The 16,380-nt window shown below is 46.4% G+C and overlaps 1 protein-coding gene across 1 annotated transcript in view; it reads left to right on the forward strand.

Annotated features, from left to right (window-relative positions):
- flt4 (fms related receptor tyrosine kinase 4) overlaps window positions 1-16,380 on the forward strand; it is a 620,139-nt gene that overhangs the window by 571,367 nt on the left and 32,392 nt on the right. Inside the window, exons 24-26 of the mRNA XM_072512680.1 lie at window positions 9,979-10,090; window positions 10,177-10,276; window positions 14,820-14,925. Coding sequence (XP_072368781.1) covers window positions 9,979-10,090; window positions 10,177-10,276; window positions 14,820-14,925 — 318 coding nt within the window. The remainder of the gene's footprint in view (window positions 1-9,978; window positions 10,091-10,176; window positions 10,277-14,819; window positions 14,926-16,380) is intronic.

Here is a 16,380-nt window from a genome sequence, read left to right on the forward strand (position 1 = left end):
TGGGTCAGCGACCTGGCGAAACTCCTGAGGCTGGAGAGAGTGAAGCTCGACTTCAGGGGATCGGTGGTTGGGTTCACCCGGAAGTGGAAGCCGTTTATTGATTTCTTTAAGGAGGATTGAGGGGTCAGCGGTGTTGGGGAGGGAATGGGGGTTAGGGGGTTAAAATGGGGAAGGCAGGATGGGAGAAGGGGGGGGGAGTGGGTGTTAGTTGTTTATAATGTTGTTTGGTTGTTCTGCCTTTGTTTGTTTATGAAAATACCTTGAATGAAATATTTTTTTAAAAGATTTTTACCTTGATTACTGAAAAGGTAGGTTTAGGTATAAAAATATAGATTTAGGTATAAACCTATATACTAGTTTTAAATTAAAACCTGAGGGCTCACATGAGCTCCTGTAGCGCAGACATAGAGGAGGCGATTCTTCAAAATGGAGCCCAAGTGTTCGCGGCGTCGTGAACGCCGTCATGAAACGCGACGGCGCGAACCGGGCCCGGTTACGCCCGATTCAGGCCCCCACATGCGCATGGGCGGGTGACTTCTTCAGCGTGCCGGCCCCGACTCAACATGGCGTCGGTGTTCAGGGGCCGGCCACGGCAGAAAGTAGGCCCGTGGGGGGAGAGGCCGGTCCGCCGATCGGTAGGCCCCAATCGTGGGCCAGACCCCATCGGAGGCCCCTCCGGTGAAGGACCGCTCTTCCCCGCCCCACAGGCCGCCCCCTGTTAGACGTTTTAGTTGCTGTGAAATGAAGAGTCTAAAGTTCTTGTTCCTTTTCACCAAACACCATTTATTTCACTTCCACAGCCTCTGCACAAAACTCTTAACGACACACCACCTGACAGAGGCCACCTACAGCACCTTTACATATCAGTGTCAATTAATGGATACTTAACATAAATGAGACAACTAATTGCAATGTCTCTTAACCTATTACTTAACAGTCTCCCCTTGGAGAAAAAAAATAATTAGGTGAAAACAAAATTTCAAGAAACTCAAAAACACACACATGATGTTTTTTTTTGGACGAGAAAGAAGAAAAAAACAGTCACATAAACAAGCGCCCTTCATTAACAATATCCAAAAGGTTTCTGTGAACTCACCCCTCTTTTCGTCAGTTGATAGCTCCTGTCGACCCATTTAATTTTTGTTATTTCCCCTCTGTCCAACATCTGCTTCAAGCTTGCGATGTCTATCCGTAACCTCTTTTCATTGACACTTTTTGTAGAGTGCACATTTTCCCACAGGGATTTATTGTCAATGTGACAGTCAATAGGTATATTACCCAAATCCCCTAATCCCAAAATTTCTGTCAATATCATACTTATATAAAAAGCCATATCCACCGCCTTTACAAGGCTTAATGTCTCAGCAGCCAAAGTGCTTTTTACCACTCTCCTTATTTTCTTTGTTTCCCACACAAGCGGGCAATATTTACTATTGTTCCCTAAAAGGAAAATTATAAAACCTTCTGCGCTTGAAACCCCATCACATAAATTGGCGTAGGACGCATCACTATAAACTATGAGTTTCAAGTGCTTAAGGTCACCTAAAACCGGGAACTTCAAAACACACTCCTGCATTTTTAGTTTGGCCAACGCTTTATTTGCTCTTATTATGTCTTCCACTTTGGGATCATTCATTTTTGTACTCAACTCTAAGACATCAAAACTCACGTCCGGTCTAGTCTGTCTACCTAACTTGTTCAGTTGCCCAATTAAACTTTGCAGTTGCTCTTTTTCTATCTTTGACACCATTGTGTCTTTTTGTGAAACTCGGCCACGACTAATTGCTATTGAGGTGATGCTTTCCAAATACGATTGCTGACGTAAAGTTGCCCCTAACTTAGTCTGTCCAATTTCCAGTCCAATATATTTAAATGCATTGGAAGCCTGACTTCCAACACTGAATTCTTTCCTCAAACTAGAGATTACAATAGCTTCAAAATCACTAGTCCCACCCCACAAAAAATCATCGACATGCATCATAAAAATGCCAGAAAGATTTCCTTTATAGTGCCAGTAAAACATTGCAGGATCTGCTTTCAACTGGCAACAGCCTAACTTTAACAAAACTGACCTTACCGAAAAATACCAGACTCTAGATGCATCATTTAATCCAGATCCACATTTGTTCAACTTCCAGAGTACCCCTTCTGTGTTAGCTGCTTCTTTAGGAGGACGGAGAAAAATGTCTCCCTGGAGCTGATGCCCCTGCAAAAAGGCAGCTTTTATATCTATAGATTTGCATTCCCATGCCTTTGTGGCTAATAGAGCCAAGAAGATCTTTAAAATAACCTTTCCTGCTGTAGGTGAATCTACCCTTAAATCCTGATCTTCTAAGTTTTCTTCAAATCCCCTTGCCACAGGCCTGGCCTTGGCCTTATAAGTTCCATCCGGAAGAACCTTTTCCATGCAAATCCATCTGTGGGATAGAGCTCTTTGTCCCCTATCCGGTACTTCTGTGTATACCCCAAATTCACTCCAACTATGCAATTCTTGCTGTTTACCTTCTTTAATAACTTTTTCATCTAATTTATTTGAAGCCACCAAAATCTCACGTGCATGTGGGCTTCTACTCCTATTAGTATTCGTAGTCTTACTTATGTTCTGCGATCTTGACAAACTACGTCCCCTCTCCCACCTGGTATCTCATTCTGTACTGCTACTGCTTGATCTTTCCCTTCTGCTGTGGGATGTCCTTTCAATAGTTCTCGACCTTTTCCTGCGGACCTGTTCACTATCCGATGTACTATCTGAACTTGCACTGCGTTTCTGTGCCCTCCATTTTTGAACATCGTTTTCCCAATCCATTTTTCATAGAATTTACAGTGCAGAAGGAGGCCATTCGGCCCATCGTGTCTGCACCGGCTCGTGGAAAGAGCACCCCACCCAAGGTCAACACCTCCACCCCATCCCCACAACCCAGTAACCCCACCCAACACCAAGGGCAACCCTGGACACTAAGGGCAATTTATCATGGCCAATCCACCTAACCTGCACATCTTTGGACTGTGGGAGGAAACCGGGGCACCCGGAGGAAACCCACGGACACACGGGGAGGATGTGCAGACTCCGCACAGACAGTGACCCAAGCCGGAATCGAACCTGGGACCCTGGAGCTGTGAAACAATTCTGCTATCCACAATGCTACCGTGCTGCCCCATTGTCTTGAGTCCTTCCCCTGAATGCTGTACATTCAACCAATGTTTATACTTTCCAGTGGCCTTCCCTGCTCTACTAATAACAGTTGCATCCTTCCATTGACTAGACCCTTCAGGCAAGAATGTCACTTTTGTACCAACTTTTGGCAGTTGCCCTTTCAGTAAAATGGCCTGTTTTAATTCACCAGAAGTGTTGTGTTCCTCCACAGAAACCCTGTCTATATCAGTTAATTGGTCCTCATATTTCTGTAACACATGCGTACCAGTGACTCTGGTTCCTCGTCATGTCTGTCTGCTCTGTCTAAATTTGAAAATTTGCAATCTGTACCCATTATCCTTGATGAATGGACCCTAACAGTTTGATTACCATGTTGCAAAATAATTGTTTTGCCATCTATGCCTATGATCTTCCCTGGGCCTTTCCATTCATTAGAATTGTCTCTCTTATAGTATACCATGCCTCCTTGCTGAAAAACGGCATCTGATGGCCATACGTTATGTCTTAAAGCTCTGTGAATTCTTTCAGAGACTTCTGCTTCCAAAAAAACTTTTCTACTGCTATGTAATGCATTTAAATGTTCAGCAAAGCCAGAGATAATTGTATTCCCCTCCCAAGCTGGAGGCTGGTCATCCAAAATGGACGGAATTTTAGGATTTCTACCAAACACTAATTGATAAGGACTATAGCCCCAACTATCTGCAATGAATTCTTTGCATGTACTGCCCATGCTAAAGCTGAATTTAGCCTGCAATTTGGTCAATTTTCCAAAATTTTCCGAAGCATGATATCGATGACAGCATGATTTCTTTCACAGACACCATTACTAAATGGGCTTTCTACAGCCGTATTCATAACTCTGATATTCATGTTTTCACACATATCCCTAAACTCATCGTTAGCAAATTCTCCCCCATTGTCCGTAAGGAATTTTGCCGGTGGACCCATTCCTGTCCCTATCCATTTTTCCACGATTTGATCCAGAATTACTCTCTTTTCTTTACTTTGTACAATCATTGATTGACTAAATCTGGTTGCTAAATCTACAAAATGCAAAATAAATATATTATTTGCTTTATCCCAGATCTTAAGGTCCATGGCCACAATGTCGTTAAAATCCCTGGCCAAAGGTAGGGTTACTATCGGTCGTGCTGGTGTCCTTCTGTACTTCCTACAAACTTCACAGCGGTCACTAACCTGTTCTATCAGTTTAGTATAGTCGTTATCCCTTACCCCTGCATCCTTTAATAAATTTTTCAGCCTCCGGGGAGACGGATGTGCAAATTGCCTATGCAGTTTTAATACCACAAGCTTTTTATCAGCTAAAGTCCCATTTTCAACTGCCATTAACACATCCTTAACCACTCTACTTGAAAAATTATTTGTCAGTAATGGAATACAATAGTGTCCCGACTGTGTAAATTGTAAGTCCACCGTCTTTCCAAAAACTGTTGCCTTATCCTGTTCCATATCCAGTTTCATGTGTGTTTCCTTCATCGATGGTCTGCTCAGAAGTAAAGGTATCTCACTTGATACAACATCCGAGCTAATGAAATGATTCACTCCGGCAATATTGCAAGGGATCACCACTCTTTTCAGCGACTTCAGAGTATTATCATCCCCAAACCTGAAACTTGTGGAACTTTCAAATTCCTTAACCTTGTTACGATTTTCAGCATTCAAAGAGTCCAGGTAACATTTTAACCAGTCAATTCTACACACAGTAGATGTGCAGTCACTGTCCAATACAGCACAGTTGAAGGATTCTGCAACCAACACCCTCATTACAGGCGTAAAACTGCTTGTCAATAGGACAATGCCTTCTTTCTGGTCACTATCTTTTTCCTCTTCTGACTCTTCCGTGTCATGTGTCGCTTCAAACACTCTATCATAACGAGTTGAACAGTTGAAAGCATAATGGTATTGAGAGTCACATCGAAATCATCGATTTATCATGCCCTGTGCATTTCTGGGGTTCATCATCCTATTGTAGGTTCTAACTGGGTTTCTGTCTTCATAATTTCCTTGTCTCGGTCTCCGTCTATAGTCTTGAGCCCTGTTCGTAGCCATACGATTTCGCCATCCTGTTATTAGTGTATCTTCCATATTTTGCCTTATTGCAGGCTGACCTATTTGGGTCATCAGAGCCATCGGAATCGAATGTTTCCCCAGAAACTTTTGTAAAGCTTTTGTCATCTGTTCGAATAAGGTATCCTTATCAGTAAACTGAACTCCTGTCAAAACCAGGAGCCTATCCATGTTGCTCACTCTAGCACAGTCAAGTAATTTAAAGGTCAACACAGACTGTGGAAATTCCAGGTTGTGTTTCTGCAGCCTTTTATATAGTCTGCCAAATTCCATTATATAGTCTTCCATGGAGATATCCTCCATTTTCCGGAACTTATCAAAATCCAACCATGCTTCATACGCACTTAACAAGTCATCTTTCTTATAAATCTTATCCATATAATGTAATAAAGTCTCCAGACCTTCTTCTGAGTCTAACTCTTCCAATTCCAGCTCAGAAAGCATTTTGTTTCGGCTTTTACTGCCATATGGTAGAGAAAGAGCCAATGCCATACCTTGTTTTCTCTTTCCCAAAGCAGTTACTTTAGTCCACATAACTACTGCACTTCTCCATTGGTCGTACGATCCCTTTCAGAAAATAAGGGAGGATAGTCATATCCAGCCATCTTTATGCTGGGTTCAGCCATGTATCTTTTTTTTTCCTTCTCACTCACTCCTTGGTTTGATCAGGAAAAGTTGTATCTTTCAAACCTTCACATTTACACAGCAACCATCCTCTGGTACCATTGTTCGACATTTTAGTTGCTGGGAAATGAAGAGTCTAAAGTTCTTGTTTCCTTTTCACCAAACACTATTTATTTCACTTCCACAGCCTCTGCACAAAACCCTTAACAACACACCACCTGACAGAGGCCACCTGAAGCCCCTTTGCATATCAGTGTCAATTAATGGATACTTACCATAAACGAGACAACTAATTGCAATGTCTCTTAACCCATTACTTAACACCCCCGACCCTTCCCGCAGAGTTCCCGCCGGCAGCGACCAGGGGTGAACGGCGGCGACAGGACTCTGTCTTATCCGCGCGGTCGCTCGGCCCATCCGGGCCGGAGAATCGGCGGCCCCGCCGATTCCAGCGGCCCGCGGCCAGCGCCGCACCAAACGCGCCAGCGTAAATGCCGACGATTCTCCGCACCTCGGAGAATCGCGCGCCGGCATCAGGGCTCGGGGCTCGGAGAATCGCACCGAGAAGGTTCTGGAGATAGATAACCTCAGGTCATTGCTATGGCAACAGATAAAACTCCCAAGGCAAGAATGCCTGCACACATAAAGTTGATTGATACCAGGCAGCTGCCATTCACGTGATCATCAGAGAACACAGGACAATGGAAGGAAGTTTGGGCGAACTATAGCTCAGGCATCTACTTAATCTACTTACTGTTTGAGAACTTGTAGATAAGAAGAGATACCTATGCGCCTGGCACATTATAATATTGTGTACATGCCTTGGTTATGACTGTACACTGGAGGAAGTGGAAGAGGTCTTGTCGCAACACAGTGATCAGCTCACCTCGATGGGTAAGGAGCTGCAGAGGGTGGTGGAGGCCAACAAGGGTCTGCGAGCCAAAATGGAGGACTTGGAAAATAGATCTCGGCGGCAAAATCTGAGGATCGTGGGTCTGCCCGAAGGAGTGGAGGGCCCGAGGCCGACGGAGTATTTTGGCAAGGTGTTGCCGGAGCTGTTGGGGGAGGGGGGAGATCCCTCTTGGTACGAACTGGATTGGGCTCATAGGGCGTGGAGGCCTAAACCAAAGGCGATTGAGCCGCCAAGAGCAGTGACTAATTGTTTCCGTAGGTACCGCGTGAAAGAGAAGGTCCTGTGTTGGGCAAAGCAGAAGCGGGATTTGCAGCGGGCTGGAGCTGGTATCCGCATATACCAGGACTTTGCTGTGGAGTTGGCGAGGAGGCAGGCGGCCTTTGGCCAATTGAAGACGGCACTGTATAACAGCAGGGTGCGGTGCGGCATAGTGTACCCAGCTAAGTTGAGGGTGACCTACAAATCCGAAGAGTTTTATTTTGAGCTGGTGGAAGCGGCGGAGGTGTTTGTGAAGGCAGAAGGGCTGGGACAGAATTGAGAAATGGGACTGAGGACTGGTCTTGTACTGAGGATAGAGGGTTTGTAGGAGTATATGTAGATTTATTTTTTCACTACATGTTGGGTATATGCACTAAATGAGTAGACGTTGTCTATATGGACAAGGTAAGAGTTGGGATTTTCCTTTGCAATGATGGTTCTTTGGGGTTTGTGTGTTGTGGTAATCACCACTGTTGTATATATTAGGAGATGTGTGGTAAGGCCCTGTACAACAGGTACGGGGGTAGTCCCTGCCTGCTGGCTCCGCCCAATCGGCGGAGTATAAATATGTGTGCTCCCCATATAGCAGCCATTTCGCCAGCTGCTGTAGGAGGCCACACATCTTAGAGTAATAAAGCCTCAGTTGTATTCAACACTCGGCTCTGTGCAATTGATCGTGCATCATGTGTTTATGCTGGGGTTGTGTGTTGAAGGGGATTTCTTTGTTTTCCTGGGACCGGGCAGGGGGGAGGGGATTGGAGGGGAGTGAGACCCGGGCAGGGGCCTCCGCACTGGCTGGTTTAAGCAGGCCTGTGAACGGGAGTGTGTTGGGGGGAGGGGCTGCAGCCATCAGAGCCTGGTAGAACAGGTTTCGATGAGCCTAGGTGGGGTGAAAAGTTGGGGGAGGGGACCGATGCTGGGTGAGGTATTTTTGAGAGGAAGTGGAGAGCAGGAGTCTGGGAGGGGGATGGGGGGGCTCTGCAATTCATGGATGTCATTCATTGTACACTTTCGGGGATTGGATGACCTTGAATATTAGTAAGAAGTCTTACAACACCAGATTAAAGTCCAACAGGTTTGTTTCGATGTCACTAGCTTTCGGAGCGCAGCTCCTTCCTGAGGTGAATGAAGAGGTATGCTCCAGAAACATATATATAGACAGATTCAAAGATGCCAGACAATGCTTGGAATGCGAGCATTAGCAGGTGATTAAATCTTTACAGATCCAGAGATGGGGTAACCCCAGGTTAAAGAGGTGTGAATTGTATCAAGCCAGGACAGTTGGTAGGATTTCGCAGGCCAGATGGTGGGGGATGAATGTAATGCGACATGAATCCCAGGTCCCGGTTGAGGCCGCACTCGTGTGCGGAACTTGGCTATAAGCTTCTGCTCAGCGACTCTGCGTTGTCGCGCGACCTGAAGGCCACCTTGGAGAACGCTTACCCGGAGAACGCTTACCCGAAGCGTGGTACATTGGCGTGACCATGCAGACGCTGCGACAACGAATGAACGGACATCGCGCGACAATCACTAGGCAGGAATGTTCCCTTCCAGTCGGGGAACACTTCAGCAGTCAAGGGCATTCAGCCTCTGATCTCCGGGTAAGCATTCTCCAAGGCAGCCTTCAGGACGCGCGACAACGCAGAATCGCCGAGCAGAAGCTTGTAGCCAAGTTCCGCACACATGAGTGCGGCCTCAACCGGGACCTGGGATTCATGTCGCATTACATTCACCCCCCACCATCTGGCCTGCGAAATCCTACCAACTGTCCTGGTTTGAGACAATTCACACCTCTTTAACCTGGGATTATCCCATCTCTGGATCTGTAAAGATTTAATCACCTGCTAATGCTCGCATTCCTAGCATTGTCTGGCATCTTTGAATCTGTCTATATATATGTTTCTGGAGCATACCTCTTCATTCACCTCAGGAAGGAGCAGTGCTCCGAAAGCTAGTGACATCGAAACAAACTTGTTGGACTTTAACCTGGTGTTGTAAGACTTCTTACTGTGCTCACCCCAGTCCAACGCCGGCATCTCCACATCTTGAATATTAGCGGGGGGGGACTATTTATATTAATGGTGATTATGGGCGATTCCTGATTCCTTTTTTATCTGATGTTTATGTTGTCATGTGGGTTGTTGTTTGGGGGTTGGTGGGAGGATGGGATCGTTGTTGTTGATAAGGGGATTGACATTGTATTTGTTATCGTTTACTGTTTGTTGATGGGTGTAAGTTTTGAAGAAAATGTGAAAAAGGAGAATTAAAAAATATTTTATTTAAAAAATGATTGGTAACTATACTCATGTATAATGCATTGTGCAATCCTAATTCTTAATTGTGAATGGACATGGATAATTTTTGAACAAATATATTATTTTGATTGGTGTATGTTAATTACTTCAGATCACAAATGAGTTCAAGTCCTGCCATTGCAATTTGAGAATTAGAATAGATTCTTAAATATGTGGATTAAAAAGCTGATCTCGGGAAAATAAAGAGTATAAAAACCTCAGGTGCTCTCTAATGTATTTTCGGGAAGGAAACCTGCTATTAGTCTGGCTCTTTATGTGACTCTAGTCCCCCACTACTGTGGTTGACTCCTAACTGCCCTGTGAAGTAGCCTAACGGGACACTCAGTTTATTAAACCATTCAAGCAGGTCTGGCACCATTTTCTCGGGGCAACTAGGGATGGGCAATAAATGCTGGCCATGCCCATACCTCAAGGCTAGTGCAAGTGCTTAACTCTGAACCTAACCCACGCCATACATGGAAATATTTGATGGGGACAGTGCGGACGGAGCTTTACTTTGTCTGTAACCCATGGTGTACCTGCCCTGGGAATGTTTGAATTTTTCTGAAATGCTCAATAGTTTGAGGGTAAGATGTCAACTAAAAGCACAATGAATGGTAACGCTTGATTTTTATGATTTGTTCCAGGCTAGACTCCCGCTGAAGTGGATGGCTCCTGAGAGCATCTTCGACAAAGTTTACACCACTCAGAGTGATGTTTGGTCGTTTGGTGTCCTTCTATGGGAGATCTTTTCTCTGGGTGAGGAGAAATTATTGTTCAGGGCAGGGCTGGGTGGGACCTCAAATATCTCCTTCTTACCTTCCTGAATTCCTGTCTTGTTTCAGGCGTCTCTCCCTATCCGGGAGTCCAGATCAATGAGGAATTCTGCCAGAGACTGCGGGAAGGCACCCGGATGCGGGCTCCGGAATACGCCACAGCAGAAATGTAATGGGCATACCTCTGAATCCTTAGAATCGTACCGGGATTAAAAGAGATAAATTACATGACCAGGTTACAAAGAAAAGGCTGGTATTGAGTTGAGTACAGAAGATTAAGGGCTGATCAGTTGTACTGTTTGAAATGTTTAAGGGGCTAGGCTAGATAAAAAGAAACTATGTCCTCCGGAGCAAAGGATACGGCCTTAAAATTACAGCTCGGCTGGTCAAGGATGAAGTTAGGAAATATTTCTTGGTGCAGAGGGTATAGAAATTTGGAACTCCCAAATTGTTGAGGCGGGAAGGTCAACTGGAAATTCCTAATGCAAAATTGATTGCATTTGAAATGAAAACAGAAAATCTCAACAGATCTGGCAACATCTGTGGAGAGAGGAACAAAAATAACCTTTCGAGTCCAATGTAACTCTTCTTTGGAACTGGGGGAGGCAGAAACGTGATGAGTTTTATGCTGTTGAGAAAATGGGGAGTGTTCAGTGGGGCAAAAAAGAAAGGTCAGGTGGTATTTTTTTGTTTGGCAGGAGTATTTGCGGTTACAGAACTAATGTGGGTAGATGGTGTTCAGATACATATTAGCCAAAAGAACTAGGAACAGGAGTAGGCCATCTGGCCCCTCGAGCCTGCTCCGCCATTTAATGAGATCATGGCTGATCTTTATGGGCTCAGCTCCATTCTCCGGCCCGTACACCATATCCCCGAATCCCTTTATTCTTTAGAAAGGCATCTATCTTTTTCTTAAAAATGTTTAAAGAAGGAGCCTCAACTGCTTCACTGGGCAAGGCCATGGTCTAATTATATGATGGAATAGGTTAGAGGATTAAATGACCTCCTTCTGTTCATTTGTACATAGAACCCAGCAGTCAGATTGTTCTATAGTGTCATTGTATTAACTGTCACAGTATAGCATGTTGAATCTTGAAATCATGATGCCAAAGAAGGCCATTCAGCCATCCATGCCTGTGCTGGCTCTCTGAGAGAGCCATCCAATTAGTTCCACTCCATTTGCTCTTTCCTTATAGTTCTGCAATTTTTCTCCCCCTTTAAGTATAGAACAAAGAAAAGTACAGCACAGGAACAAGCCCTTCGGCCATCCAGGCCTGCGCCGACCATGCTGCCCGTCTACACTTCCAGGGCCCATATCCCTCTATTCCCATCCTATTCATGTATTTGTCAAGATGCCCCTTAAATATCACTATCGTCCCTGCTTCCATCACCTCCTCCGGCAGCGAGTTCCAGGCACCCGCTATCCTCTGTGGAAAAAAAACTTCTCTCGCACATCTCCTCTAAACTTTGCCCCTCGCACCTTCAACCTATGTCCCCTCGTAATTGACTCTTTCACCCTGGGAAAAAGCTTCTGACCATCCACTCTGTCCATGCCCCTCATAATTTTGTAGACTTCTATCAGGTGGCCCCTGAACCTCTGTCATTCCAGTGAGAACAAATCAAATTCATCCAACCTTTCCTCATAGCTAATGCCCTCCATACCAGGCAACATCCTGGTAAACCTCTTCTGTACCCTCTCCAAAGACTCCACATCCTTCTGATAGTGTGGCGACCAGAATTGAACACTATATTCCAAGTGTGGACTAATTAAGGTTCAATACAGCTGCAGCATGACTTGCTAATTTTTATACTCAACCAATTGGATCCGTTTCCACTGCCCTTTCAGCCCATTCCAGGTCTAACATATGTCGTGTTTGATGGGATATTGTCGAGAGCATGACTATGTATCTAACCTGTTCTCTACGTGCCCTCTGAGTCAGGAATTGTGGGTTCAGGAACTTGAGCACAAACCCTTGACCGACACACGCAGTGCAGTATTGAGGAAATGCTCCACTATCAGCATCATTCCTGTTATTCTCCATCTGCCCTCTCGGCTGTGTGTAATTAACCCTATCACACCATTCAAAAGAGAACACGGCAGTTCTCCACGATGTCCTGGCGAATAGTTACTCCCTTAATTCATATCACTAAACCAAAACTTTTGAAAATGATCTCACTGCTGTTAGTGGGAGCTTGCTGTGCACAAATTAGCTCCCATGCAAAAGTACAAATTGTGCTTAAATGGTTGTCTCGGACTGTTTTTTAAATGTATTCTTTGGATGTGGGCTTCACTGGCTAGGCTGGCATCCATTGCCCATCCCCAATTGCCCTTAAGAAGCTGGTGGTATTACGATCCCGGACCAGACCACAACATTTGTTCGGAAACCAGACAGCAACCCCAATCATTTTTTTAAATTTGTAAGGCTTCTTCCCTCCAGGACTAACTCCACGCACAAATAGGGATAGGGCCTATTAAAAAAAACGTTATTATTAACACAGTATTAAACTACCTTAACATCACAGATATATAGCTTACCATGATCAGGTAAACAATACCCAACAATAAAAGGAAACACATTAACTGATACACTCTCTATCTCCAATCAAGCAAAACCCATCACAAGTCAAAAACCATTTAAGTTTAAACACAATGGGTGGGCTACTCCGTTTCTGAGACTAATTGTTGATGCCAGCGCAGAATTCGTGGACGTTCACGACAGAAAAACAGGCACCGAACCTGGATTGATGCAGCAACTGCTGAGGGGCTGGCACTGGCACCATGTAGAACACAATCGATTCCAATGAAAAATGGTGGGGGCTTTGCTGGATCCGTGATTGACACTCGGGAGGCTGACAAGCTACAGCCGCATAGACACATTTCACTCCCCACATCCACTTATCCCAGCCAACAAGGTGGCACTGGTTGGCTGGAGCACTCCCATACAGCTGATGGGTCAGCTAGGGCCAGAGGACACCAAGGGTGGTGGCCTGGGGGACACACCTATACGGTGCGTGGCCCTAAGTTCACAGTGGGCTGTCAGTGGCGTGCGCAGCTGCATGGCTGCCTTTCCAGCTGAAGCAATGGTGTTCCATGCCCATCTACCCCGACCCCACAGCCCATCTCCTGGCCAACCCCCGCTACTCCCCCCGGCCAGTGGCACAGCTCTCAGCGAACTATGGCGATGTTGGATACTTTCCGTATACCCTTTCTCTCTTGTAAACATAATCATGACTTGAAAGGAGGATGATCTTCCTTTTACAACATCATAATTGCACCTTTTTCAGCCACAAAGTCTGGCTGTCTTTTGAACCAAGGTTTTTTTTAAATTACTGCAACAGATATATGTAAGCCAGGCTTTTAAAACCGTTGCTGCACCAGATGCGTATAATACAATATAGATATATATAGGCCAACTTCTTACATTCATCACAGCGGTGTGCCATCTTCTTGAACTGCTGCAATCCATGTTTTGTATATACTCCCACAGTGTTGTTAGAGAGGGAGTTCCAGGATTTTGACCAGCGACAGTGAAGTAACGGCGATATATTTCCAAGTCAAGATGATGAGTGACTTGGAGGGAAACTTCCAGATCGTGGTGTTCCCATGTGTCTGCTGCCCTTGTCCTCCTGGAAGACAGTGGTCATGGTGCATTGAAGATAGCGATCTATAGATTATTGATGGTACTGAATCATGAGAAATAAAGGCCGGGATTCTCCATTCTGGGGACTAAGTCCCCACACCAGCGGGAAAACTGGCGCCAACCACTCCGGCGTCAACAGCCCCCGAAAGTGCGGAATCCTCCGAACTTTTGGGGGCTAGGTGGACGGTGGAGGGGTTGGCGCCGCTCCAGCCGGCGCCGAAGGGATGGCGCAGGTTTCGCGCATGCGCGGAACGGCCAGCGTGATCTCACGCATGCGTGGATTGGGCGGCATATTTCCGCTCATGCGCAGACCGGCCAGCGTATTTCCGCGCATGCGCGGGGGGTTCTCTTCTCCACTCCGGCCCCCGGGCAATACGGCGGAGCCCTACAGGGGCCCGGCGTGGAGGAAAGAAGTGCCCCCACGGAACAAGCCCGCCCGCAGATCAGTGGGCCCCGATCGAGAGCCAGGCCACCGTGGGGGCCTCCTCCCGGGTCGGATCCCCCGCGCCCACCTGAGGACCGCACCCGCATGCTCACCTGCCAGGTCCCGCCGTGCGTGAGGTGAGTAATTCACGCCGGCAGGACTGGCCAAAACTGGATGGCTGCTCGGCCCATCGGGGCCCGGAGAATCGCCGGGGGGGGCCGCTGTCAACGGCCCCCGACCGGTGTGGCAGGAATCCCATCGCCGCCCGAAAAATGGCGCTGGAGAATCGGGCAGGCGGGGCGGGATTCGCGCCTCCCTCCGGGGATTCTCCGACCGGCCGGGGGGTCAGAGGATCCCGGACAAGGTTAGAGTAGGAAAGTGAAGTTGAGAAAGGTGACCAACCATATTCTTGCTGAATGACAGAGTAGGCAGTCTCATGGACCATTTGGTCTACTCCTTCATCTTATTCTTTTATATAAAAAGCACTATATAAATGCACGTTCCCACTTTATGACCAAGTCCTACCAGCAAACTGCGGTTTCCACATCTGAAAATTTTAAAACCTCGAGGTTCTTTGGCTGGCAGACTTCTTGAACGGCCTTGACCAGTCTGACATTGACTAACACGTGAATTCATTTCTTCGGCAGCTATCGTATAATGCTGGGCAGCTGGCAAGGAGAGCCAAAAGACAGGCCAACCTTTTCCGATCTGGTGGAGCTCCTCGGAGATCTGCTGCAAGCCAATGTCCAACAGGTGGGTCACCTGAAATACTTTCACCTGGTCACTCATAACTGCACTGGCTCAGCTCAATGAATGATTTTCTTTAGTACTTCCATTAGAGCAGCTCAATAGGGCAGCGGCAAGAGCCAGGGACAAGGCACTGAATTCATTCCCTTCTCCATCCTCATTGGGCTTTCCTCTAAAGGCCTCCAAATCGAAAGGCACTGACTCTCACTGGGTACCATTCAGCCGAATTGAAACAGCTCACCAAATTTCCACTCTTCCCATAAGAACCAGGCCATTGGGTGTTGGCAAAGTGTCAACAATGGGGTCGAAGCGACCCGAGTTCAGTCTTGTACCCAACCAACTTCCATTTCTATTTCTGAAAGCAGGATTTACTGGGCGGTGATCAGAAGCGGGAGCCCTGTTTGCATTTCTCCTTAGCTAATTGACTAACTCACGAAGCACGATTAATGGGAAGTGGGAGGAACCGTTACCATGGAAGTTCTCCACCACTGCAGTTATCCACCACCATTCTTTCATGGGATGTGCAAGGCCAGCACTTGTTGTCCATCCATTTTCATAATGGATGATCAGCCATGACCACAATGAATGGCGGAGAAGACTCGAAGGGCTGAATGGCCTGCTCCTGCTTCTATTTTCTATGTTTCTATCCCTAATTGGCCTTGAGAAGGTGGTGGTGAGCTGCCTTCTTGAACAACTGCAGTCCCTGTGGTGTAGGTACACCCACAGTGCTGCTGGGAAGGAAGTTTCAGGTTTTTGACCCAATGGCAGTGGAAGGAGGGTGATATCATTCCACGTCAGGCTGATGTGTGACTTGGAGGAGATTTTGCAGGTTCCCTTGCATTTGCTGCCTTCGTCCTTCTCGGTGGTAGAGGTTGTGGGTTTGGAAGGTGCTGTCAAAGGAAGCTTGGTGATATTCTGCAATGCAGCTTGCAAATGGTACACACTCCTGCCATAGTGTTCCAGTAGTGGAGGCAGTGAATGTAGAAGGTGACAGGCGGGGTACGGATCAAGCGGGCTGCTTTGTCCTGAATGGGGTTGAGCTTCTTGAGTGTTGATCTGAGCACAAAGTTTAGGCCAGCAGTGTCAGTGTGGAATAAATACTAACCTTGCAAAATGACGCCCAGATCCCAAAGAATCTTCCACCTTCTTGGTCTGTTTTGTTCGGCACTGCACAGGGTGGACAATTAACAAGCTGAGCCTTGGAAGGATCTTCCAATCATTTTCTTAGAGCGTCACTGCGCCACTTGAGAGATCATCCAAGATCCTCAGGAATCCTCCCATCATCTAGCCAAACAAGCCAGAATCCTGCAAGAGGGACCGACTCACAACTTTTGAATTGTTCACTGCATTTACATCCTTATCTCCTGGATTTTTTTAAGATAGGAAGCAATCTGAGGCACTGCCAGGAATGCTGCTGCTCAAATGTGGGCCAGTATTCCCGGGGTTTTCCGGCGGCGTGCG

The sequence above is a fragment of the Scyliorhinus torazame genome, chromosome 7 (assembly GCF_047496885.1).
Source record: "Scyliorhinus torazame isolate Kashiwa2021f chromosome 7, sScyTor2.1, whole genome shotgun sequence".
NCBI lineage: Eukaryota > Metazoa > Chordata > Chondrichthyes > Carcharhiniformes > Scyliorhinidae > Scyliorhinus > Scyliorhinus torazame.